The 27,914-nt window shown below is 38.9% G+C and overlaps 2 protein-coding genes and 1 pseudogene across 2 annotated transcripts in view; 1 reads left to right on the top strand and 2 right to left on the bottom strand.

Annotated features, from left to right (window-relative positions):
- Positions 1-1,078: 1,078 nt before the first annotated feature.
- On the bottom strand, positions 1,079-3,743 carry LOC135256871 (potassium voltage-gated channel subfamily F member 1-like). Its single transcript, XM_064339109.1, has one exon. It carries the CDS (start codon positions 3,151-3,153, stop codon positions 1,690-1,692), a length of 1,464 nt encoding a protein of 487 aa, XP_064195179.1. The 5' UTR covers positions 3,154-3,743; the 3' UTR covers positions 1,079-1,689.
- A 4,286-nt stretch (positions 3,744-8,029) lies between these two features.
- LOC135257959 (uncharacterized) lies at positions 8,030-12,703 on the bottom strand (annotated as a pseudogene).
- The window catches only part of LOC135256870 (PEX5-related protein-like), a 55,923-nt gene continuing 40,240 nt past the window's right edge, over positions 12,232-27,914 (top strand). The window contains exon 1 of the mRNA XM_064339108.1: positions 12,232-12,722. Coding sequence (XP_064195178.1) covers positions 12,702-12,722 — 21 coding nt within the window. The 5' untranslated portion in view covers positions 12,232-12,701. The remainder of the gene's footprint in view (positions 12,723-27,914) is intronic.

Raw genomic sequence — 27,914 nt, 5'->3', positions numbered from 1 at the left:
ATACATGTGAAATAATATATTTATCCATTTAATATGAAAAAGCTGCTAAACCAAATAGCCTACATAAGACCTGGAATGACACATTCACTTATTTGTGTTTCTCAGTGGTAATGTAGACAGACACAGTAAAAAAAAGATATATGTAAAATATATATATATATATATATATATATATATATATATATATTCCACCTTGAATAATATATCAGCATGACCTCATTTCTGTTTTTGACTCAATATTTTAAGAAAATTAATGTCCTGATCTATACATTTCCTTTGCAAAATAGTGTAAGGCTTTCAATGTACAATACCACTTAAAATACGTTTCTAATTTGACACCTCACACACAGCACATGACATTAAAACTACCAACAATAATATTTATTTATGAACTATTTTTAGATTCAGTCTACAATGCTGGAAACATAGTACAAACCAAATCATAAAAATTCTCAAGGTCAACTACATTATTTACACATTACCCGTCCTTAAGCTTTGACAAAGTTTACTTACATGTATATGTAATGGAAAGTATAATGGAAAATCTAAATAAAATAAATTAAGGTATCACCAAACAGCAAAGTGGCACATATGTATTTGTGATATGATTATTGTGATTTGTAAAAATAGACAAATGTGTCTTCTAAGCGATTATTATTATTTTACAAATGATTTATAAAATAGATTAAACTTTACAAGTTTGAAGGATGAGTCCATGCTTAAAAAATAACAACAGTAGAAGACAATTTTACTTTAATTCAAGGAAGAGTCATATAGCAAACTAAAACATACAAGGCCTTGAATACATTTGTCGACATCCGATTCAATAGAAATTAAACGATATGGGAACACTTTTCAAAGAGTAAAATACACGTAAAACTCTTCTTAACGCAAGCAGATCCTTTATAAAGTATTTTACGTTTGCTTCTAGAATTTATTAACAGTCCTTAAATTAAAACCAATATCACCAATCTGTAGATAGGCCTACACAATATATAGCCCCATTGGTAGGATTTTGCGCACACCTTATTCAAGACGAATTACTCATATGGTCAACCCAGACATCTCTGCCAAATCTTAATTTATTTATTTTCTAAGCTGTAATTATCAACAGAATTCACCGGCTTTTAGACAAAAAATGAGGACGCCTTTCATCTTGTTTACTATCATGATTTGTAAGATGCTCATCACAAGGGAACCCTTTCTTACGCAATAAGATAAGTTTCTAAATAGTAATCCAGTAGACGCCAAGCGTGTAAAATGGACATGGTAGCACTGCGATTATTGAATGTCCTAATTAATATGTGTTGTTGCAAAATTAATAAATACATAAATATATACATGGATAACCTTTCGCATTGAATAACTTAATAACCAATATCTTAATAACGTTTTCCATCTATTTCACGCAGTCTGAGTATTAATCACGATGTCATTTCATTTTTTTGATAAAATATGTAATGAATACCTGGTAAGAAAGTAACGACTTGCCACAGCCCTTTTCCTCAGCTGGGCACGCGTTTTCTTTGGCCAAAGAAGCACAGTAGTTTATATATTAAGCTCTCCGGTTTCTCATTCAAGATGCGTCTATAAATCATAAAATACAACTTAACGCAAACCAATCGCTGTTTCCCTCGTGAGGTCAATGGTCTGCTTTAAAGTCGCCATAGTCTAATTTTTCGTCTGAGTCTAATCATCTTTATCTTTACTGGTCGACAGTGGCGTTCTTTGTGAAGAGTCCTCCAGGAGCGGGATGTAAGCATCGCTCTGACAGGTGCGCATGGTGCTGTCCCACAAATTCACTGCACCATGAGATTTCAGCGACTTCGGAGACGTCTCCTCTAGACGGCCCACCCCGGATTGCAGCGCCATAAGCTCTAGTTCGTGTTTTGCAGCATTTTCCAGCATCCTTTGCTTATTGTAAAAAATGACAAAGTTGTTGATGATGGGGTGGATCGGCAGCGCGATAGCGATCACACCACAAAGGAAACTAACGGCAGCGTTGCAACGGCCTAGTGTTGTCTTCGGGTATATGTCGCCGTAACCCACAGTTGTCATTGTGATAATTGCCCACCAGAACGACTGAGGGATACTCGAGAACATGGTTTCCGGGTGACTTTGCTCCAAAGTGTAGCCCATCGCCGAGAAAAGGAATATCCCTATGCCCATGTACATAAGCAAGAGTCCCAGCTCTTTTAAGCTCTGCTTGAGCGCGTAGGTGAGCGTCTGTAGCCCTGAGGAGTGGCGTGCCAGCTTGAAGATGCGGGCAATGCGCATGATGCGCAGCGCCTGTACAGCCTGTTGAACGTTTGACAGTCCCATTACTACATTGCCCAGGTAGGTCAGGGTTAGCACCACGTAGAAGGGTATAATGGCCAGGAAGTCAATCATATTCATGATAGAGAAGAGAAAGTCCACTTTATTAGGGGAGGAGACCAGGCGTAAAATGTACTCAACAGTAAACCAAACAATGCAGGCAGTCTCAATGGCCTCTAAGGTAGGGTGTTCCACATTGTTCCCCTCGGCATCCTGCATCTGCAGGTCAGGGATGGTCCCCACGCACATCACCACGGAGGAGAGGAGGATGAAGATGAAAGACAAGATTGCGATGATGCGGGCAGGTAGTGAGCACTCTGGCTTCTCCATCAACTTCCACAAGAACGCTTGGCACCTTTGCCAGCGGCGGGCGTCAGGCTCCCTTTCCATATCGTCCAGAATCAATTTCACTTTGTCGGCGATTTCAGACAATTCTTCCTCTGCCTCTTTCAGACATCCCTTACAGCACTCGTCCAGGAAATCTGGGTCGATTTTCCAGAACTCCATCTCTTTCAAGAAACAAATGGGACAGATTCCTCGTTTGATATGGATCTCTCCATAGTAATACAATTCCATGATACATTTAAACATTTCTGGGTCTCTGTCAAAATATATCTCTCCTTTTCCAGTGTCGTAATCGTCGCAAAGTGAGGCTACTGTATCGAAACTTTCCGATGAATTATTCACCAGCTCCGCCAGGAAAGTCTCAGGGTAGCGGTTCAACAAGTCCCCGGTCAGAACGTGTTTCACACCTCCAATGTTCACCGCAATTTCGGTTTCTTCGCTGGATTCCGAGATATTGCTGTCGGCATATCGCGTTCTGGGTAATCCCCACATCTTCCACTATGTACAGTTAGCAGCTATTTCCGAAAATGTGAAATGTTCCTAAGATAGATTGTGTGAAATTACATTTCAGTTGTTTGTTGTCAGTCTGTGTTGCTATACAGGTTGTTCGCTGTAAATCCACCCTATTGTTGCAGAGAGAAGTAGAAAACACACGAAGAGTCCTTAGTCCACCGCTAAATAAAAGTGCGCAGCTGTGAAGAACATCAGATATTACATTTTGCAAATGTTGATGAAAACGGTGCGCTCATAGAATGCCACCTAGAGAATGTGACCGTTCACTGTCAATATATCCTATCTCAGAGCAGCGCTCACTTCTTTGCAAGCAAGGAAAGTTAAGTCAAGCACTCCTCTACCCACCCGTGGGATATCCAACTTCGAAGTATGCTTCGCAGCTGAAATTCGTCCGACTAAAAGTGATGTGAGGGCCCGATGTAGTTGGAAAGACGACGGAAGGCGGGTGGGCGGGATCAGAAGAGATGGGGATCATTTGGAAATCAGATAACATCTTGATACAGTGTAGAATGTGATGCATAATTATCGTGTAAGAGAAACATGGAATCATATTACATTAGACTAATTATAACACCCTTTGTTCTGATCTGTGCTTCTCCTATTAAAGGTCGCGCGTACTGTAGCCTATATACAAGGCGAAATACTAAAGGCTGAGGGAATATAATAAGGCATAACCATTCAAACTGCTTCATCGGCGCTATCAAATTCAATATTACCTATTGATAATTTACTGCTATTATATTTCACACGGTTATTGGATATTCTTAAAGCGATTAACAGCAAAATGCATGCGTTTGATTTAATATTTATTGTAAAAAAAAATGTAGTTTATGGATTTTTACTTTTTAATGCAATTCATTCTTTTTTTCTGAATTGTATTTGCCTACTGCACTGAATAAATGAATGTGTTATTATTTATTATCAATTACAAGGATGTCATTACTGTTATGTATAACACTGTTCACTTTAAAATCTAATAACGAAGCACGCTAAAACAATAAATTGATGAATACGCATTAACGTAAAGCATCTCTGCCGAAAATATTTTCCGCTAAGCTGCACTTTTTTATAATGCATAACTGTATGCTGTCTTTTGTGGGGTGTCCTGTATACTGTCGCTATATACGAGTAAAAGCCGTGAGTATTTGCGCAACATAGACACAGCAGTTCAGTACACTTAGGAGCTGACTCCCTCTACAGGCACTCAGTAGGTATGGCAATAATCAGAGTCTGGACTGGACGCCCCTGTATTCTTTACATTGGCCTGAACAGTAGTAAAAGCCTTTTCACCAAGGTAGCTACATTTATAGTGACAGATACCCGTGTATACTTACATAAGGGTAAGTCAAAGAAAAGCATAGTGAAAGTTTCACTTTTTACAACACACAGCTATCACTGAACTCAAGGATTGCAATCAACACCCTCAGTGTAGTTTATTCTATTACCTGTAAGCAATGCCACTTTTTAATTTGTGGGGGAACCAAGCACAGGGTGAAGATTAGATTAGACCAGCACTTGTGTAATATTAAATGTGTACATATAAACGTAACTGGTCCCACACTTAGCATAACTTAGTTTAGGATTTCAGTCTGGAGATCAAGAAAGTTTGAAAGAGAGAAAAAAAAAGAATAAAAAACAGATGATACAAAGGGCTTAATGAACTGAAAGTCATTAATCCAATTGGCCAATATCAGTAATCTAAATGATACTTTTAAAGCTGTATGAATGGGTTAAACAACATTTGAACACTTCTCAAAGGATTATAGAGCATGATAATCTGTTTCTGTACACTTGTACAGTGTTCTCCAGAATGATTCACTCTCTTTATTCAAAAAATAAATAAATAAAATAAAGTAATTGTAATAAGCTATATAAAAATTTTCAAATGTGAGGAAGAAGCCTATTCTACATTTTTAGTCAAAATGGTTCCCTCCTTCCTCTCTTTGAGGTAATAGACTCCTTAAGGACCTGCTTGTAAATCGGCTGGTAAAGACATATTCAGATTTTGGAGAAGTGTTCAATTGACTTATGCGCCCTGACCAATTCTGAAGCCTAAAATTTAGCATACAATTTATTTTTATTCTTGATTGATATAACCCAGGCAGTAGCGGACTCAGGCTGTTTGAAGGGCAGGGGCGAAAAAATAAAAAGGCATCTAATGCATAAACTGGGGCCTCCCCAACAAGCAAAAAGCTATGGACTGGGCCTCTAGAGGCCCAGTCCATAGAGCGCTATTCATATGCTCAATGCGAGCCATGGCGTCGGTGGTTCAAATCCGACCGCCAACCTTTGTCGCACGCCTCTCTCTTCCTAATTCTTCCTGTCTCTCTACACTGTTCTATCCAAATAAAGCTGAAAAAGCCACAAAAAATATGATTATGATGCAACATGTTTTCTCACTTGGCAGGGCACTTCATGAGTTTTTTTCTCATCAGAAAGGCACCTGTAGGGAACCTCAAGTTTATCCCATTGTAAGGGCACCTATTTGGCACCACATCACATTTTCTCCACTGGAGGGGCATCCAATAGGAAACTTCCCCACATTCTCATTTTGATCTGAACTTGGCTTAGAATTACAATTACTTGATGTACTGGCAAAATGTAAATTCTTCTATGCAGAAATACACAAAATATGTACAGAATGTCACTTTCCTGATGGTGTCTGCTGTAGGCACAAAAATGCACATTTGAAATGGCTGGCTAACTAAAGTTATTATATGACTAAAGTGGCTGCCAGTTGCATAATCATTCCAGCAGAGACATCTTTAGAAGTGTAGCATATGACCAACCCTGGTGACCACAGACCAGATCTGACAAAAGATGAGAAAGAAAAAAGTTGTACCATTTTGTTGAGTGTTAATGCAGGAGTGGAGTTCAAGTTTGCATATAATGCTGTTGCGCCCCCTGATGGGTGATTGACCGCATCACTTCCTCAGTGAATGCCAAGAACAGGAGGGAGATCTGAACACAAGGAATAGTTTGTTAATAAATAATTGCAGATGTAGTAATAATTAGCCTAATAGGTCTTCTTTTATGGTAAGATCATAAAAAAGAAGTCAATAAAACACAAAGAAATACATATTTTAAGTACACTGGCAAGCCAACACCACCTGATTACTCATTTAGCATGAAGAAAGGCTAAAAATAGCCAAACGCATGGTCATATGACCAGATAGTAAATTCCCAGTACTGTAATACAAGCAGACCTCTGACAGGAGAGAGTAGCATTGCATTGTTTTATAAAAACTCTTGAAAAGAACAGTGGTTGACAACACACGCAAAGCGAGCAAATATCTGTAAGGTGACATACTACTTATCTTCCATTAAAATGCTGTATATAAAAGGTTTTACAAAATAATAGCAGCATTTCTAGGATGGGCATGGTATAACATTTTTATTATCATTTATTCATTATCAAAGTTTGCCTGCCAATATACAGAACAACGAGATGCATTTGCCAAGTGTCTGTTTTCTTTGAGCACAGGGAAATGCTTTTTACATCTTTCACAGATTTCCTTTGGGAACTGGTCATTAATTCTGAAGCTCTTAACCGCCCTTCCCTTGCTTGTAACAAAGTTAAGCAATCTTACAGTTTACAAATTAATCATATGACACACGTTTTTAGCAAAAGTGGCTTTCTAATGTGACGCAGTATAAGCAGTTTTAGAGCACTCTGAAATAAATTTTTCAATTTATATTTCAGAATTGTCATTGATGCCATTGTTGTTTTCTTTATGCTAGTACAGATAAAGTCAACACACTTTCTGCACATCTGAACATCTAGAATGGTCTCATTCTGTCCTTTTCAGTAATTATCATATTCATTTTTGTTTAACCTTCGTGTTCAGTTTGGGTCAAATTTACCCACTTTTAACTTTTAATGAAAGAGGAATGACACTTTTGAGAGATGTATTTTGTAACCAGTGATTACGCCAGTGTACATTTGGTTTTTGTTTTGTTTCTGTTTGTTATTGGTCATCTGTATTTGCTTTCTGCTTTTTTCTATGTGGTTTCTTTGAATTTAATAAGATAAAAATGAAAAAAAAAAATTGAGAATGTCAGTTTAAAACAATAAATATTGTCTGACATCTAATTCTACATTTGGCTGTTCTCAGCCATAGTGAACTTCAAAGTGCTCAGCCAGCATAGCCTGGCGATTTGGCGGCGGGGATGGGGGGGGGGGGGGGTTACCACTGGAGGTGTGAATGTGCGTGTCTGTATGTGAGTGTGGGTCTGTGTGTGTGTGTGTGTGTCACAGCAGAGGATGTGTGCCAGTGTATGTCTACATAAAATATGCGGCCTCCATTTAGTTTGCAGTCAGTTTTTGGGATAACTGTAGGTTTGTAGGTTAGAAGTGGCCATCTGAGTCCTACACGTTTGTCTGGCATTCTATTGTACACTTCATCTCTGGTCTTTTGGAATACTCTGCTGTCTTTTGGTATTTGAATTTTCATCTTTGCACATTCTAGGGTGATTATGGGTCATAAGCTGTGGATTGATATCTTCTTTCATTCTTGTTTGACTATCCATGTCTGTAACCTTTGTTAATTGTTTTAAGCTAGTTCAACCTTGTCTTTAGATTAGATGTGAATATTTGTTGTAACTTAATACGTTCATTAAAAGCTGTACACTTTGATCCAACAGTTTACTCTTCCTATTAATGAATTTGCTGATTTAATTGATAATTTATGCATTTGATAATAATTACCAAATTAAATCAGATAAATATATTTTACATATTTTACAAGTGAGGTGTTTTAACTGTTGATATTTATTTCACACATCTTGCGTTCCACTTGGACACATCATCAGTGATGTAACCTGGGGCCATGGAGTGTTTCGGGTCTTTCAACAATCATACACCATCACCCAGGCAACCCAGCCAGGGTTTACAGGCCCTAGCTTGTGTCCATGTAGCATGTGTTGTCCACGGATCCCTCCTCTTGATCCACAGCCATCTTGACACCCTCTCTATGGCCTCAGTGGTGTTCTTCATGGCTTTTCTGCTGTGCAGTCCTATAATGCCAAGGAGCTTGAGGGCCCTGTGGAAAGACTGGCCTGTAAAGCCTCTGCAGCCCACCTCCGTAGGAAGACATTGTGCCCTTCATCCCTGCCTCCGGCACTCGCTAACCAGGTCCTCATACTTGGCCCTCTTCCTCTCAAAGGCCTCCCCCATTCGGTCTTCCCAGGGAACAGTCAGCTCCAGCAGGACCATCTGTCTTGATATTTCAGACATCAGGACCATGTCTGGCCTGAGCGTGGTCATTGCGATGGTGTCTGAGAACTTGAGCTGGTTCCCCAGATCAACTTTCAGCTGCCAGTCCATTGCTGTGACAAGGAGCCCACCCTGTACTCTTGACTGAGCCTGGGGCTTCTCCCCTGCCTTAACAAACATAATGGCCCATTTTTCTGGGCGGTGTCGCTTGGCCTGGCTGAAGCCAGTGCAGATGGTATCTGCTATCACCTTCAGGACCTGGTCGTGATGCCAGCGACAACGTCCCTCTCACAGGGCCTTCAGGCAACAGCTGAGGATGTGCTCAAGTGATCCTCTTCTCTGGCATAGTGTGCATGTTGGTGTCTCAACCATACCTAAGCAGTAAAGGTTAGCTGGGCTGGGGAGAACGTCATAGACCGACTGGATCATGAACTTGATCCAGAGTGGCTCAGCCTTCCAAAGCTCCTACCAAAAGATCTTCTGCTCTGTCACTTGCTCCCATATGGTCCATGCGCCCTGCTGCCGCATCTCCGCCATCCTACTGGAGCGAATGTCCTCCACCCATGCTTGCACCCCTTCCTGAACCAGATGACGCCTCTCTTTGCCTTGGGCCTTGTCATAACAAGGTCTTGGGACACTACAAAGCCCTGCATATCCAGAGGCCACTGATCCCACCAGCACGCTGTGCCGCAGTCGTGACTCAGCCTGTTCCACTGCCTCCTGCGCCCTCCACTTCCTCCCAGTCCTCACTTCAATGCCGGCTGTAGAGACTCTGGTGTCGGTGGAGTCTCTGTATTGCAGCACCTCTCTTGCATGGGTGACCATGAACTCCTCAGTCAGGCTGCTGAATGGGAGCCGTAGCTTGTTCTTCTGCTCATACAAGGTGATGCTGCTCAGGCTTCGTGGCAGGCCCAGCCATCTGTGGAGGAATTGGCTGACGTTCCTTACAAAGCTCTTGACAGTTGTCAGTGGGAGCTCATAAACTAGCAAGGGCTACAGGAGACAAGTGAGGATGCCTTGCTGGTATATCCAGGCATTGATCTCCCTGGCAGCCCTGATTTGTCCACTGCCATCAGCCATGAATCCAACTCCTTGCTGGTTGTCTGAGGTGATGTGGTGTCCTTCAGAGTGCAGTCAAATACCTTGCCTAGGCTCTTGACTGGCTTCTCATGACAGATGGGATCTGGATACCTAGGGAGAAGCGGAACTTGTCTGTTACCTTCCCTCACTTTACAACCAGTGACCTGGACTTTGCTGACTTGATGCCAATCCGTGCCCAGGTAATGAGTCCCTCAAGGCCTCATCCTGTATCCAGGCACCGATGTAGTTGTCACCATCAGGTCATCCATGAAGGCTCTAATGGGGGACTGTCAGACACCAGACTTAGTCAGGGGGACTCTACACTCCACTTCTGCCGACTTAACCAGCATGTTCATAGCTAAGGCAAACAGGATCACTGAAATGGTACATCCAGTGATTATCCCCTTCACCGTGCCATGCGATTGTAGTTCAAGTGCTTGAAGATTGAACTTTACATTACATTACTACGGATTAGCGCGCTCTATCCAGAGCGACTTACCAAATTACAGATTTTATTGTATCCATTACAGCTGATATATACTGAACAATGAGTTAATACTTGCTCAGGCAACGGAGTGTCTTACCGAATCGACCAACTTCGTTACATGCAGTTCCTTACCCTGTGCACATGCACATTCAGTAGCATTGCTTTGGAATACAGCTTTAATTTGTCTGAGCTAAGATAGGCAATATTGTTTCATGTAACAACAATATTGTTCTTACATGAAACATCAGATATCATCAGATATCCTTTCTTTGTGTTTGTAATGAGTTAGTGATAATAGTAATTCATATAAATGTAGGCTGAGAGACATGCATACACATACATACATGCAAACACACATTCTTGCTGAAAAAAAACACATTGATATAATCATTTTTCCTTTACCATGAATGACAAATAAATGAAAGTGTATTTCATATTTTTAAATGTAAGCGTTTTAATGGACGATTGTACAGGGCAGACCTACGAATTGTTTGTAATTTGGCAGAGGATGGGGCTAGCTAACATGAAAATGTGGAAATGTGACATTGCACTGTATAGCCATGGTAGCCTAGATAAAAAGTACTGAACAGTAGAAATGGCAGAGCGGTGTATTTGACACTTTTTAAGAAAATGGTTATACATGCTGTGAAGAAGTCATTATCTTGCATCAGTTTCTATATGACCGGTAACATTATCTACTGAACTGAAGGGCAACGCTGATTATTGAGTTTAATTTGACAGCCATCTGTACTGTTATACAGTCGGTCTGTCATCTGGTTAGCAAGCTCGCTAACTGTGTATATTTTATTTGTAGTTGTATAAATATGGAAAAATAAATGGGTTTCCCCACAAAGATTATACAGATGCAAAGAGTCTGAGGGGGGCACAAACCTAGCCTGTCAGTCATCCAAAAGTGTCACAGACAGACACACTATCCAGTGAGCTACTTGTGCAGGAGACATATTAATTTCAAAGTATTGCTCTTTTAAACAAGTACACTTCTATATATGTCATTTTGCATGTGCATCCAATGTTTTTATTGGCTGAAGTACTTTAAATGTCCAATGGGGAGACATATTGGGCTTGGAGCATTTGTGATGATGAAAACAGGCAGGAAATGCCAAACTATCTGTCATGGTTCTGTGTTTCTGTCTCTGTTTTTCCTTGTTGGGCCTCCAGATGGCGGCACTTCTGTTTTGTGTCCTGCTCGTTCCCCTGTTAATTGTATTATTGCTTTCATTTTATTATTTTTCTGATTGTGTCTCGTTGTTCCCACCCTGTCCTGGTTTGATTATTAATTGTGCCCTCCTGTGTCTTGTTGGTTTTGAGTCTATTTAAGTCCTTTGTCTCCCTGACTCGGGTGCTGGTTCCTTGTGTTTCTGACTTTGTTTCTGCCTGCGTTTGGTTGGTGTTTATGACTTTGTTTCTGCCTGTGTTTCTTGATGTCTTTCTGCCTTTGTATTTCTGCCTGTGTGTTCTGCTTGTGTTTCTGCCTGCCTGTGTTCTGACCTGCTTGTATTCTGCCTGCCTGTTTCTGTTCACTGTTTCTGTCCTCGTCGTTTGTTTTCTTGTTCCAAGTTTTTTCTAGTGTTTGAGTTTTTTGATTTTGCCAGTCGTGGCCTCTTTTTGGCTCCCTGTTTTGTTTATTGTTATAAGTAGTAAAGTCTTTGTTTTATATACCTTTTGAGTCTCTTTTCTTTTTTTTTCTCTGCGCTTGGGTCCAACCCGCCAAAACCCTGACACTATCGGTGTTATATCGGTATGGGGCATGCTGCCTTGCCAAGGGGTAACTTCACCCTTGGCCTAGCTCGTAGGACAATATATGAGCCCGACTAACTTTCTCAGAATAATTTGACATAACTTCCCAACTTTGGGGATGTAGCCTACTTTGTTACATTTCCAATGGCCCTAAGATCAAAAAGTAGCCCTTAGATCAGCTCAGAAGTGGATTAGAGGATAAATTTTATTTATTTTTGTTTCTGATGACTTTAAATCAAATGCATTTATCAATTGCAATAAATATATCAAATAGCATTTTCTATTATTATTATTATTATTGATAATAATAATAATAATAATAATAATAATAATATTTACAGATGTATAGATTAGGCAACATGCTTTTCATATATGAGTAACCTGGAATCTTTATACTGAAAATGCTTTTGTTGAAATGCTGCAGTTTTTTATACACCACGGCTCTCCCTTAAGGTGTGCTCTGTGAGAGAACACGTGAGTTAAGGGGCGGCCCCAGTGGTTCTGCGATGGGATGAAAGTGAGAGAAAGAGGCCAGTCAGGGAAAAGTCGGGGAAAAATAAAAAAGGCGAGGATCATTGCAAGCTCTCAAAAGCAGGAGAGACATACAACAACGTCAAATACGTTATCTGGGCGGGCCTCTGCACTCGAAGTAATCAGAAGTTATACCGGAGAATATCTGACAATTTCTATAGCTCTGCGTCTGAGGACCAGTGTTTTCGGCTTTCGTCCGTCGTGTGCTTGCATCTCCATCGTATGGAATACAGCTATAAAACAGAAAAGTAGTACTTTCAGCACTCGGTGCAAGGACAGCTCCGCACACACCGCAGACTGGCTTGTAAATGTGTACGACGGACGTTCTTATGGAACAGCTCTGACCAGCGTTCATCAGAAATTCATTTTCATTTTTATTGAAGAAGAAGAAGAAGAAGAGGAAGAAGAATAAGAGACATACCGTTGAGAAAGCCGCGATCGTACTTTCTTCTCGACATGTACCAGGGGCATTCGCAGGTAAAGTCTCCGTTTTCTCTTACTCAAAAAATCAATTATAGTAGCTGTTTACTTTAAAGTGGGCGGTTGGTTGCAGGGATTACCTAGAATGTACATTATATGTCCAAATGATTGAAATGATGTGCGCTACAGGACATTTCTATGTGAAAGTAATTGCATTCTGATGGAAACTATCCTGTTCAAACAAACTGAATGACCAGCAAGCAGTAATAGCCTACAGTAAAATAAAATAATAGTTGGGCTATTCTGCGTTACTCCAGCAGTGAATACGGATCTCTATTGATAGTGTATTTTACATGTTTACATTTTTGTGAGGGAAGTGTGGTGTGCTGCATCAAAATATGAAGGAGATAAATAAAACTGACATTTTTCGTATTGCACCACGACATCAAATCCATGTTACTGAATGTGAACAGCACAGCATGCAGTTCAACCTTGAAGACCAATCAAGGCAAGAAATAAACGTGCTGTCTTTATTGAGTTGCGGGAGTCCGGAAATGCAATTACATTTTTAGGGAATTCATTCTGTCTATCTCCAAAATTCAGTCGCCTACGCACCCTAATTTGTTATCACGTTTAGCCTAACTCTTCAACATGATAATAATACAATTGATTGGTTACTTTAATATCTAAAAGCTAGCAGCGCCGCCACCAGCAGTGAAAAGTATGATCAAAAATGGCAAATGTTATCTGAAACTGAACATTTTATAATAGTTCGCCGTAACCACGATTATACCCTCAAATAGTCTATCCTACACCAGTTCTGTTTCTTCACAAAGACAAACTGTCGATCCATATCAGCTCAGCCTACATGTCGTAGGTGACTGACGTGATTCAATATTCGATTTATTATAATTACATTATCATATTATATATTACAATAATTATGAGAGAGCTCTACACGTAGTGCATAGAAAGTAGCCTATGATATGTAACTGACTGTATCACATATAACCTGATAAGAACAGAAGCAAAATATTCTTAATGTAGGGATCAAATTAGGTCTTCAGGCAGATGATAAAGCCAACAGAGGTAGTTTCTTCTGTGCCAAGTATTGTTATATGTTGTTTTGGTGGAAAAAAGGTCTGCTGTGTTCACTTATTGGTGTTTGAATTGCATATGTGGGTCCATTTGCATTAGTCTAATAGTAGAAGAAGCACAAAACAGCTTGTTTGGACAGTTTTGAGTGATTCATCAACAGTCTGAAATTATATCAAATACAATGAGCCAACACTTCCTAAATGGGTAGCTTGTTTGGGAAAAAGCTTGATATGTTTTCTTTGGAAATATAAAGAGAAACTTAGTTCTCTCTCCTTCAAAAAACTAACCATGTGTGTTTTGTTCAAGATTAAATCTTATCTCTGGATATCGTCACATATTGTGTTTAATGCTTCCATTGACTGTTACAAACATGAAATGGTATCAAGGCAGTATATTTGTTAAGCGATATGTGACGCATACAATTTAAATGGCGTGAAAAGCTAGATAAAATAGTATCTGTGCAGTAAAATTGTATCTATTTAACTTACTTGCACTTCAAATATAATGCATCCACAATGCATTTACAAGGTGAAGCTGCCCCAAAGTCAAATACCAACCCCCCCCCCCCCCCCCGAAATATGCTCTGTACCCGTCCAACTGTAACCTCGCACCAACCCACTCTACCACAGCACCGTGTTATTGCACCTTTAGAGTCTGTTTATGGGTTGGAAAACTGGGATGTCACTAAATATGTAAAACTATAACAGAATGGAAGAATGTTTGACTCCATTGGAGTCAAATATTTTCTTAGAACCAACTAATTATGCCATTTTTTTGACACCAGTTCAAGTTCATTGAGTTCTAATGAAGGACAAAGTGTTGTAAACTCACCAAAAGCCCCAAAGTTCACTTGTATTGTAGAGCAATGCATCTGTACAATTTATACAGATATTACATTCAAATTAAATTCTAGATAAATTAACATACACCTTACAATGTGAGCGCATCGTTTACAGTATGCAATCTTTGATTTTGATATATTCTTTATGCATTACTGTTTTTCTAGTTCTGAGACTATAACTAGTCCCTATGCTAAGCAAAAAGTATATCCATTTGTGTGACTGTGTGTACACTTACATTTAAGTGTATTTACAATATGTGTGTGACTAGTCTTACATAACCCTTACATTAAGCTACTTTACCCTCCTTTTGTGATCATCCTTGAACTGTACATTTGGAATCCCTATGGATTTGGTGTGCGTTACTTCTATTGATATTCAGACAGTGCCTGTAGACCTAGCCAGGGTATTCAATTCTGCTACATCTGTGAAAGCCAACAGTCCCTGTGATGTTCTGTGCATTGCCTTCACAGTATCAGCTATCAGTTTATGGGTATCATTGGCGATCAAATAAAACCTGCAGCCATTATTCAAACTCGTTCTCATTTTTAAGGAATACTTCCCCACGACTGTGCCTTTCACATTCTTATATCATAACATCCTGCTGATAAGATTTCTGATTTGTCCTTGTAACGAAGCGGACGTTCTCAGTGATTTGTTAGGTAGTGTCGGTGTGCATGTGTTAGTGCTATCCTGTGTATTGATGCTTGAGTGATCTATGAAACCCTCTCTGCTCCACTGTCGGAATAAAGTGAAATTGTACATTAGGAGGGTGTACTGTACACTATCCTTTAAAAAATACAGGGTATGCCAAACATGCCCCTGAAAATGTATGTTTATAGAGTTGTCAAGCACAGATTCATCAGCATCATCATCTATTTTCTATTTAAGTTCTTGATTTATATAAGATATGATTTATATAAGCTAGCAAAGCTTTGTGTGACAAATGTAAATCAATGTCTGACACTAACACCCCTCCCTGGACAGCCTGCAGTCAGGCCAGTGCAAGATCACTTGTTAAATTCATTTGAAACAGTTATTTGTTGTCAGACTCAATGAGAAACATTGTGGAAAAATACATCAACGTATTTTGTCAGCCTGGTTCCAGTTCTATATTGAAACATTGCTACTAATAGTATGGTTCCGTGTGTGCTACCACACTCCACAGTAAAGGGATGTCAGGCAGAACTCCTGGTAGTGATGTCAAGATTCCTTTCCCTTATTGTAGAGATACAGTATGATAAAGTGCAGGTTGTAGAAAGAGCATTTGTGTTTGTCAGATCCTGAAAACCTTAATCACGTGTTTCTCTGAGTGTCATTTGAAAAGACCTTGTCACCATAAAACCTGCTGAATGATGAGCAAGAATTATTTCCTATTTCTGTGATACATGCATGGTGCATCCTGGAAACATGAAATATTTAATGGATTGCCATTGGGGTACCTACCATTAATATATGAACCTTTTTTTGATTGTAGGTGTAATTTCCAAAGACACCAGAGACATCTCCCTGCACTTTTTCAAAAGGCTGATTTTGTCTATAGCACTTCTGAAAAGTCATAAAGATGTGTGTTGTTCTGTTGAAAATGAGTTGTGAACTAGGACCATATCTGTCCTCCCAGTACATTAAATGGCCCTTGCACAGCCAGCAGAGGTGTTAGCCTTTACTAAAGGCTAAACTGTTTGACAGTACGGTATTTGAATGCTATTCAAACAGTAAAAAAATGACATTTGAACGTGAAATTTAACATTAGAATCTGAAAGAAAAAAAATGCAGAGTGTCTTTATTGCAGCTCTCTTCCTCTCAATTTGGGTTGTGTTAAACCAGAAATAAATCTTGCATTTTAGTTTCTCCTCTCTTGAAAACGGAAGTAGCTGGGTCATATGGATAGTTGCTATACTGTGACTTGATGGACAGACATGGCATCTATCTCTTTTAATGTACACTTTTCGTGAAGACAAAATTGCCTCGCATTTAATTATTTTTGCCTTGCATGCATACTTGCATGCTACTTACGACGACCCCTGATCAGTAACATTTCTCAAAATTATGCACCTTAAATTTATTTAAACAAAATGATTATACAAGTTTACTGTATGTAACTTGATCGTAAAAGCCATCTCAAATGTTTGTTAATGTCTTTTCTCAACTTGACTGCATTCATATTTATGTTCAGATAAAATGTATCTATGCTTGATACTGTATGTCTGTCTTTGTATTGATTTTCTGTCTCGTGGACATAACACACAATTAATACAGCTCTAGGGTTGGTCAAATTCTAGCATGTTATTCAACATGTAAAATCGTAATATATATTTCAATATATTCGTATGTATTTGTTTTTTTGAAGGAATATTCAAACTGAATTTTTGGCCACTGTTGACATCCCTAGTACTGTATAGGATGAGGCAGCACTGTTGTTGTCCTATCTAGTGACAGGGCCCCTGAAAGCTTTCCCAACCCCCACTCACCACCACCACCCCCACCCCCACCCCCATCCTCTTGTGCAGGTCTGGTCTTGTATTTACTACTCAATAGAATTCATTATTTTAAATGCTGGTTGGACGTGCAGTCTATTATGGCAAGGAATTTGGTAGTTATAGTACGTCCCTCACAAAATTGTATCTCCACCCCCACCTCAGTAAATAGAAAATACACACGTAACCTAAATGCGCAAAAACACAGGTGTAATGAATGAACAAACCAAAACTCTATAGTGAACACGGTAAAGAAGACACTAATACAATAATGATTAGAGACAGTTGAAATGGCCTGTTAAACATGGCCCACTAACAGACAATAACAATATAATGAACCACTTAACAGTGACAACGAAGGATAACTGACAAGCAGAAAAAAAAGCTCAACTGCAAACAACTCCAGGAACCGTGACAAGGCCATCGTGTTGGTTGGTATGACCAAGAAGTAGAGAAATAAACAAGAACAGTAGACAGAGAATCAATTCTTTATTCAGATATAATGCTGAGGCTAAGGATTCCCTGCAATGTCATTTACTGAAAGAACTCAACATACACTGCCCAAATGAACATGTAACACTTACTATTTTCAATTATGTGGAAATCTAATAGGGTCCATGTTTCTTTCACATAGTGGATCATATTTGCCAAACACAACAGAAGAAAATTGATTACATGTTTTATAATGAGTGGCCATTCTGTAATATATGTGCTTGTTATTTATTGTGCCCAGGACTTGGGCATGAAAATAAGCATGTCAGAAAATAATAGAAAATAAGCATGATAATGGTCTTGTGAAAATGCATTCACATCACTTCCACAGTAATAAACAAAAGGAGAAAAGAATTTATCTGAAGGGTAATGAGAATATTTTCATGAACTCTTTAATTCGCTGATTGTTTCTGCAAACAACATTTATTTTTAATGCAGAGACATTTTGCTGTAATTACTGTGCATGCAATGCTGAAAACATTGGGAGAATCTACAGAGCGCACCACTGAATTCTTATTTCACCTGTATGCCATGCAAGTGTTCTCCAACGCACACTGCTTTTCAAAACGGTGCTATGCTGCATGTGGCTTCCTTTCAGATGCTCAGCACTTAGGAGGTCACAGTGGTAGTATTCCAAGGATACAAATGTAGTCTTAGCTGGTATTTATTTATTTATTTATTTATTTATTTATTTGTGCATTCATTCATATATTTTTTGAGACTCTCTAATAGCGCCATCAATAACTTCTCTAGCGACTGCCACAGAAGTTGAGCTTCAATAACTCGGATTGCACTCCCTGTGGACAGTTTCCCTGCCATTTAGCTTGTTGATAACTCTGTTTCCACTAAAGCAATACCCTGAACACCATCAATATAGGGCACTTTGGGGGGCCATTTTCGTCATTATACCAATTCCCCGTATGTATCACAGTCCTGGTTGATGCGCTATCCTCTGTCGGTCTGGGGAGGGTGTAGACTACCACATGCCAGCCTCCGATGTGGAGTCACCAGCTGTTTCTTTTCACCTGACAGCGAGGAGTTTCACTGGGAGAGCGTAACGCGTGCAGAGGTTCACGCTATCTCCCCCAGATCCCCTCGCTGTTGAACAGGCGGAGGGGAGCAGTACAGAACAGAACAGTAGGAGTCGCTAATGCAACGCTCAGGACTCATACCCTCACCAGCTTCCCACCCGCGAACACTGCTAATTATGTTTGTAGGAACGTCTGACCAAGCCGGAAGTACCGCTGCTGGGGATTGAACCAGGGTCTCTGCAGTGGTAGGCGAGTGCTTATACCTCTACACTACACCATGACGGCCCAGAAGAGCTATAATGTGCTTTCCGGTTTCCCTGTGACTTTCCCCTCAAAACATACACAGGAAAAAAATATTACAGGGGAAATGCTGCGCTTATGTCTCCTAAAAGTTGTGATTCCGAGCACTGTCTAGTAAGGTCGCACTGGTCTGTAACACCGAATTAAAACAAATACATGTGTGTCCATATTTAGACACTCTGAATGAGCTTCCAGCAATGAGCTTTCTTTCATGGATGAAATCTTAAAAGATATGAAAGAGAAATAATCAAATCCATTCAAAAGTGTCTTTTATGATGTGCAACATACAGTATGAACCATGTTGATAGGTATACAAATTAGAGGGCCTTTCTAGTGCAACAAAAAAAACAGCAAGTTACATACCACAGCAAATTTCCACCAGGATTCCATGTTTTAAAAAGGGTCATCTGATTGAGAAAGCAATGAATGTAATAATGATTAGTCATTCATCTGCTTGAAACATCCTTGGGCACATTTATTTTTCTGGGTCAGAAAATACTTAAATGGAGAGCACTCCAAGAATATGTTTTCCCTGCTTAATTTGCTACTGAAAATTAATACTACTTGTATTTTTTCCATAGACTGCGTTGTTGCCGTTCTCGTTGTGTTAGTGTTAATCAGTTTAACCTTCAGGGTCCAAGTTGAACTATGCGGTTGTTCCCTGCACTTGGACCGGTACTTCTCTCTAGGGTTTTCGTCATACTTGTTCCTGGTTATGGTTATACACTTTGTTGTACGTCGCTCTGGATAAGAGTGTCTGCCAAATGCCTGTAATGTAATGTAATGTAATTTGGCATTTTATTATTTTCGCCAGTGTGTGAGTGAATGTGCCCTGCGATAGATTGGCGGCCTGTCCAGGGTGTATTCCAGCCTCTCACCCAATACACTAGGCTCCAGCACCCCCCGCGACCCTGCTCAGGATAAGCGGGTATAGATAATGGATGGATGGATGGATTATTTTCTCCCATGATTACTTTGCTTTAAAGTGTAACATTTTAAAGAGTTGCTATACGTATGGAAATGTACACTTGATTCTTCCCAGTAACATCTAGCCTGATTTTCAGCAGGTTTCGGTAGATTTTCAGTAGAGTTCCCTTTTTGTAGGAATATGTCTACATGTATCTCAAGTTTTCCTCTCTTTTCCTCTTAGGTGATTTATTAAATTGTATCTACCTCAGAGTGAGTGTCCATCTGCAGAGATAAAGTCACTCCTGCTCAACATGCATTGCACCCCTTGGGCATACTGCACTTCATATTTAATAGCTAAATGACAGCTAAACAGGTTCTCACTGCAACACGGTACCACATTTCATACTTTAGCAGCTTGGAACTTCCACATGATATTAGTTGGATATGTCCATTGATTAGACTGGAGTAGATACTGTAACTGTTACCTTCATTGCATTATATTCATTATCAAAGGTAGAAACAATGAATAGGAAAATGCTAGATTTGTATTCTGCCTCAAGAAATACGTAATTTACCAATTCATTGTGGATGTTGAGGTTATCCTTAGTCATACACACAGTAAACCAGAAGAAATAACGTAAGAACCAGAAAGAGGTAGTCAATAGGGGCATCTCTCTTACTGTTTCCAAGGGACATTAGTTCTGGTTTTTTGGGTAGAGGTCTAAGAACCTGAATATCAACCAAGGTTAAAAAAATTACTATAATGCTAAAGATTCTGGCAACTGTGTGGTACTTTTTTTATTTTCACATGTTAAATTGTGATTTCAACTTTTGAAAAGGTAAATTCCACATATCATTTTTTGTAAGGGATATATCTCTCATTCCAAAGAAGGACCTGATGACTGTGGATCATATCACCCTATTAGCTTGATTGTGGTTGAAAGTAAGTTGCTTTCTAAATTACTGGCAAGGAGACTAGACGGATTCTTATCAAATCTTACAAACTCAGACTAGACTGGCTTTATTTGGGACCGTGTCTCAGAATCCAATGTCAGAAGGCTTTTAAATATCGTTCAGAATGTGAACCAGTTTGTTTGTAGGATTCTTGTCGTGCCCTTGGATGTGGAGAAGGCTTTTGATAAGTTTTACTGGTGTTATTGGTTTGAGGTATTAAAGAGGTTTGGCCTGGGGTGAATGCAAACTATTTACCATTCCCCTATGGCCACTGTTCCCAGCAATGACTTTAGCTCTGAGCCCTTCCATTTCCCTAGGGGCACTAAACAGGGCTGCCTGCTCAGTCCATTGCTCTTTGGGATTGCTCTGGAGCCACTGGCAGTGGCTATTAAACTTCACATGGATGTTAAAGGAATTACAATAGGGGACATTGTGCATAAAATTGTCCTTTATGCAGGTGACAACCTTTTGCTTATGTCATCCCTGTATTATCCTTCCAAGTTACTTTATCAGTTTTGGAATAATTTAATCTCATATCTAGACATAAAATACATTTAGGTAAATCTGAGGCCATGCTATTAGGCAGCTTTGGTAATTTTGATTCTGTAGAAGGCTTCCCATTTATGTGGACTAATTCTGGATTCATCCACCTGCGGATTAAGATGTGTTCTAATTTGAAAGACCTTTGGAAGTTGAACCTTCCTGCAGTAATTATAGTTATTAAAAAAACTTGCTATGATCTGCCCCTGTCTCCTATGGGCAGGATCAGTTTAATTAAAATGAATGCGCTCCACGGCTTCTGGATTTCCTGCAGATGCGTCTCCTTTGGGTATCTGGGAAGGTCGCTATGGGCATTGAAAAGGGTGTTCACTAGGTTTTTTTTTGGCATGGCAAGAAGCCTAGATGGACTGTAGCATTTCAGCATTGTGTATAAAATGTCTTGAAGAACAAGGGAACTATTTTCATCTTTTTGGGGGAATGTAGGTACATCCTATGATTTTGGAACTGCCTTGCAGCATTTTTAAAGTTATTAGAGTTCAGCAGCATTTTAAAAGTTATGATTCAGAAAGATCCTGGGTGGTTCGTGCTGGCTCTGCCTTCCGAAGATGTGTCACTTCCCTCTCTGATATATGTTGTTAAATAAATTACTGCTTCAGGCAAGGAAATGTGTAAAATGAATCAAGGAGATCCTACTCTTACGTTGTGCTATAGAGAGATTTTTAATGTACTTCCACATGAAAGATTTACAGTAAGAAACGATCATTTTTGAAGCTTGACAGGGTGCTTCTGAACAATCTTCCAGCAGAGATTTATGACGCATTGTTAAAAGCACAGAATGGAAACACTTGGGGGGAGGGACATTGGCTATGCTCAAACTGATATTGGTTAGGGCAGGAGGTATGATGACATAAGCTATGCGGTTTTTAATGGTTGGCCCGTGATCTGGTGTTATTGAGGGTGATGACTTGGGAGTTTTGGGGGGAGGAGAGGTGGGGTGGTGTGGATGGTCTAAAAGTGTTTTTTGTTATACCTCTCTTTTCATACATTTTTTAAAATTATTTCTTAGGTGCAATTTTCTTCTTCTATTTTATGTTTTCTCATGTACTTGGTGTATTAATAATTGTTTTGTATCCATATTTGGAAAAGCCTGTAAAACCAATTAAAAAGTTAAGGCTTAACACTAACATTATATAGTCACCACATGGTCAGCCTGATATATTCTATAGCTCTGCATTGCCACAAGCGAACTTCTTTTTTCAAAGTGCCCCTGAGTCTTTCATGGTGATTATTATTGTCTTTGAATGGTAACTATGGTGCTTTGCATTCCAAAGTTATAGCACCAAGGCAGGTGTGTGTGTAGTATTTATCATATTTATTTATATTAAATAAGACATTTCATTCAGCATTTTAATTCATACTCTGTCTATGCATTATTAATTTATGGTAACATTAATTCTTACTGCCTAGCATCTGTATTCCAAAGTTACAACAGCAGAACAAGAGTGAAAATTCACCCACTAATGAGCATTTTTACAAATATTTAAAGTGAACGCATGTTTATAGTGAATGCAGCATTTAATATACACTTGTGTTTATTTCTACAGTAAGTTTGCTTTGATGTATTTAATGGAATACTGTGGAATTCTTTTCAGCTTAGACATTTAAAAAAAAAAGTTTTCCTTGTTAGATTTAAAAAAATTTTTTTATTCAGAACAGGATTGAGAACTATGGCTCCCCAATCTCCTTTTTGCCTACAGAGAAGTTCCATGAGTCTAAATGGGTCATTCAGATTTCAACCATCTGTATAGCCACCAACTGAGAAGACAGGGGCTACGTAAGACCAGAAAATGAGCCCATTGATATACGAGCTCCACCTGAACATCGAAAGATCCAGGTTTATTGTATGAGTGGCTCACCCAGCAAAACTGGACCTGCCGAAGGCTTTTTCCTGATCTGAAGAGGAAGAGGTAGAGGAGCAGTAACTGGGTGCAGTGTCCCTTCCTGATGTAGGTCTCTTGACCACCGGACAACTGGAAGATCATGTGGAATGTGGCCCTGAGGGTCTGTTTCAGGAGGATCCCGGAAGGACTGAGTTACTATGCAGTACATCCGCCTTTTGTCTCCTTGTCATGTCCACTTGACAAGTCAGAGAATACCCTCTTAATTCATTCAAGCTAATATCTAGCAGTGGGTGGTGTAGCCTGGTAGTCTTGGCATCCAAGAACAATGATATGTGATATAAGTTTTACATATCATAACACCTAAATATAATGCAAACCCAGGAACCCATTACTGAACTGTTTGATCCCTTTAATATTGAATAAATTAAATATGAAAATAAATCATTAACTTTCATAGAGTATTTTCTTTGAAAATGTTATATGTTAGCATTTTTATTAAAACAGTGGGAATTATGAAGTTTATAAACACAAACAGATTATTTGGACAAAACACACTTGATCTTTAAAAAATAATAATTTTTCTCAAGTTTAGCCGCATCACAACGCAATTTAGTCACATTTTCCTGGTTCTGGATTTTTAGTCCTGGTGAAAAGGTTGGTGAAATCTGAGTCAATCAAATTTTGATCAAATTGCATTTTCCCTTAAATTGACTTAAGGTGTTTGATTGAATCTCATGCAATTTTTAAAAAGATACAATAAGACAAATGGTAAAACAGCTAGGGTTTAGCTGCCTTTCCAAGTATGTACCTTAAACAATAAAGCTTGTAAGCCAGTAAAGAACATGTAATGTAATGTTATATAAAATCAATTTAGTATTTTGACCTAGTATTTTGAAAAAAAATCCAAGGATGTTTGGATTATTAAATATTTGAATCCCTTAAAACCACAGCTCGCTTTCCATAGCCTGTTGTAAGCTCTAATTTTTCCATTACTGTCAGTGTATTTGAGCCTCTGCAAATGTATGATTTCCTGATCATGAAAAAAGTCAATTATTAGCCAATACTAGAGTCTGATAGTAAAGAAAGCTATTCTGAAAAACTTTGCTTGGATCATTTCTTAAACGTTTAAGCTGGTTAGTGAACATAAAACCGAATTTTAATCATCTGATATTACGCACATCAAATGAATAAATCTGAAAAAAGATGTAAAATCTAATTTAATAAAATGAATAAAAGTAATATGGGAAATGTATCAGCCAGAGCTCTGGAATGTGGTCTTATGACAAGGGACGATGATTAAGATGAAATTATTGAAAATAATTTGCTTTTCAGAAGATTAACTTTCAAGTTTCTATCCAAGAAGAAAAGAGCCAGTGTTTATGCTGGTTTTTGTTCCTGTAATCACCCTGATTCAATGAGCTAATTAGTTGCATGCACTGATGGGTCGCTCATAGATTAGATCATAGTAAAACATTCATAACAAAAATAGAAATAAAACAAAAACATGCGTTGCGAACTAAAATGTCAGACCATGTAAATGTATCACCATCATTTCCATTATTTGACATTTTAGTTTGCTACTGACAGCACATGTTTACCTAAATAAATTAAATAATTTAGAGTGGAAAAAAGTTTTTTTTTTTCCTACAGTAAAACCTTTGTTAATTTTCATTAATAATAACATAACATTTTGGTAATCATCCCCCTTTGGCAGCATAACATCAGTAAATAAAAATAACTAAATTAAAGGTTTAGCATATCTAAAACATAGTAAGGGTTATTTATTCATATATTTATTGTTCATGTGCAACACAGTACAGCAGCTTTTGTTTGGTTTGACTTGCAATATCAGCGGTGATCTGTGAATTGCTTTCATCTGAGATATTTTTATTGCAAGTCTCTCGATGATAGACACACCACCCCTCAGTACTGAACTACTCGGTGTGTGCAGACTGTTAAAAGCACTGCTAGCCTGGGCCTATAGCCTTGGGGAATGACACAGCCATTTTCTGCTTGCCATAAAGGTTAGCCGGCAGAATCATAACAATCAGTCAGCTTTAGCTTGACAGACATTAACGGGACACTGCTTAACCTTTGTGATCACCTTCGGCACAATGCCCTGTAGGTTCATGATATTTTGGGTTTCTCAGATGTCACTGCTTGGTCACAATGTTGGCTGTACCCTGGTGATGGGGAAAATATTTTAAAACTTGTCTCTACCTGACACAAAATAAATAAAATATCATATCCTTCAACTGAGATATTCTCTAATTTTGAATTTCTCTAGCATGAAGTAGGCCTAACAGTTTGCCATGCTGACATACTGCAGTACATGGCCTGATAAAGGTATTTAAAAAGTATTTAAAGTCTTTAAGATATCACTAACAACCTTTACAGAGAGAGGGAGAAATAAAGATAGCAAAGAGAAGAGAAAGGCACTTCTAAAATCAAAAGGAAGGAAGAGGTATGACTCCGCTCAACCCATGAGCTGAGAAAGAACGGGTTGAGGGAGGGTATTCACCCAGAATGCTCAACACATCTGATCTAATAATAGAGCATCCTGGCCATGTGAGCCCTGAACAGCATCGCATCACAGTTTATAAATATGTCCACTGAAACTGTCAGGTTGGCTCATGTCCTGATCAAGACTGTAATACACAAAATTCCATATAAGGTTGAGTTGGCAATGAGTAGACAGTGAAGCATATAAAAACTATGGCAAAACACAAAAAAGTATTCCAGTTTTGGATATTAATAAAACATTTCTGCCACCAATTTAATTCATTTATTGACATTTACTGGCCATGACATACCGAAGTAACTTTGACTGTCGCATTAACAGTACCTTCCTTCGGGCTGGTGGTACTGAATATAGTACAGTTATACATAGTCCCGCAGTGATAGGTAATGATCTTGGCGAGACCATGAGTGACATCATCTTGCTGAGATACAGTAGAGGTCTCCTCATTATCCATATTTGTGATCACTTTTTCACAGTACACTGTACAGCCATTGCGGCAAAATAAATGGCAGGTAACCATGAAAATGAAAGACTAGGATAAAATTAGCAAACGTTACTTATGAAGTCAGCTCAAGCTGATGTTACGCTGGTTTCTGCAAAGCAAAATGACCAAAATAGATGGAAACCGCTGCACGAAAGTTTTCATTCACAAATATTCAACAGAAGGTACATGTTTGGAAGGGGGAGAACACTTTTTTAATGCATGATATATTCTGCAAACAAACTCACTAATTGTTAAATACGATTTCTTGATTAAGTTAAAACTACATTATATGTTCACAGTTAATGAGCAGCATTACCTAATGCTTATTCAGCTGAAGCGGTCCTTAGCTTGTGTTTAATAACTATCCAATTTCCCATTTTCCAAATTGCTACATCAATAGCAATGTTGAAAGGTGCTTTTAGCATAATCAAGGGAGTTACTATAGTGACCTTCTTTAATGTGCCTTCTGATCACATGACATGGCCATCCATGCTCTGGTAGGATGCACGTTCACAGAAGGTTTATAATTAGGAACAAAATACAGTCAGAATGAATTCACTGAATAATGAAATGATTAATCCAAGCACTAGTCACTGTAAAGTGAAAATACATTATCTCCTGTCTCATTCATCCAGAGAGCCAAAACTTTCCTTGTGTTCCCTATAGTAGTCGTGGGAGTAAAAAATGATAAAGGGGCCTGAGCATTGAATGGAAAATATATTGAGGGTTAGAACACAAGCTTAAAAGTTTGACTGCTGTAGATGTCCTGTAATCCAGTCAGCCATCTGAAGTGTTTAACTCCAGTGGTGTAAAATCCTAGAAGTCCTTTTTGAAACATTTAAATCCAGCGATTCTCTTTGAGGTTTTAGTAATAATCCCCCTTTGGCAGCACATTCTCTGACCCTAAAGAAACCCGAGAACAATAAAATAACCCTCAAGTGCTCTTGCTTTTCTTTTAAAATTTATATCTTATCCCAGATTGTGAATCCATTTTTCCCAACCCCAAACTCAACCGAACTTGTTGATCTCCCACCAGCAACCCTTCCTGCTGAAGTTAGGAGAGATGGCAGATACGTGACTCCTCCTATTCATGTGACACCTATTCTCGCTATTTTCTACACTGCAGACATACCACCAACCATATACTGCCCATGTCTTTGGAGGAATAACGCCTGGTCTGGAAAGTGCCTGGTCTGACCGACAGAACTAGCCGATTTATACTTTTTCATTCCACGGCGAGGCCATACCTGACAGTGGTGTGACCAGGGCTTGAATACCCAGTCATAAGGCGCATGCATTTTGCTTTTGAACAAGCATCTTTATAGCGTCTTCACAGTCATGCTCTTGTCATGCTAATGTAAAAAATTTGGTTGGTTCTGACTAAATGACTCCATACACCCTTGACTTGTATATAACGGTCTAGTCTGCCTTTAACCATCAATCATTTTAACACACTCAAGTTATATCATTATAAATGTGTTATTCCGGTTTTTCAGCTTTGATGAATTCTCATAGTTTTTATGACTCACGTTGTACACACAAGCACGGACATTGGATTACTGTGCTGTCCATGGCAGCCAGAAAAAAAGAAAAAATATCTGATGCCTGTACTATTTTTGGGAGCCCCAACAGATCCTCAAATAGAATAATTATTCATAGCTTCATACGCATCATGGCCGTCACAGGACCTGAGTTGACTTGTCACCTATAAAAGTGCTGATATCTTTCTCCAATATGTTTGT

The sequence above is a fragment of the Anguilla rostrata genome, chromosome 6, assembly GCF_018555375.3.
Source record: "Anguilla rostrata isolate EN2019 chromosome 6, ASM1855537v3, whole genome shotgun sequence".
Classification (NCBI taxonomy): Eukaryota; Metazoa; Chordata; class Actinopteri; order Anguilliformes; family Anguillidae; genus Anguilla; species Anguilla rostrata.
The sequence above is the reverse complement of the archived record's forward strand: the minus strand, read 5'-3'. Positions and strand labels throughout refer to the sequence as shown.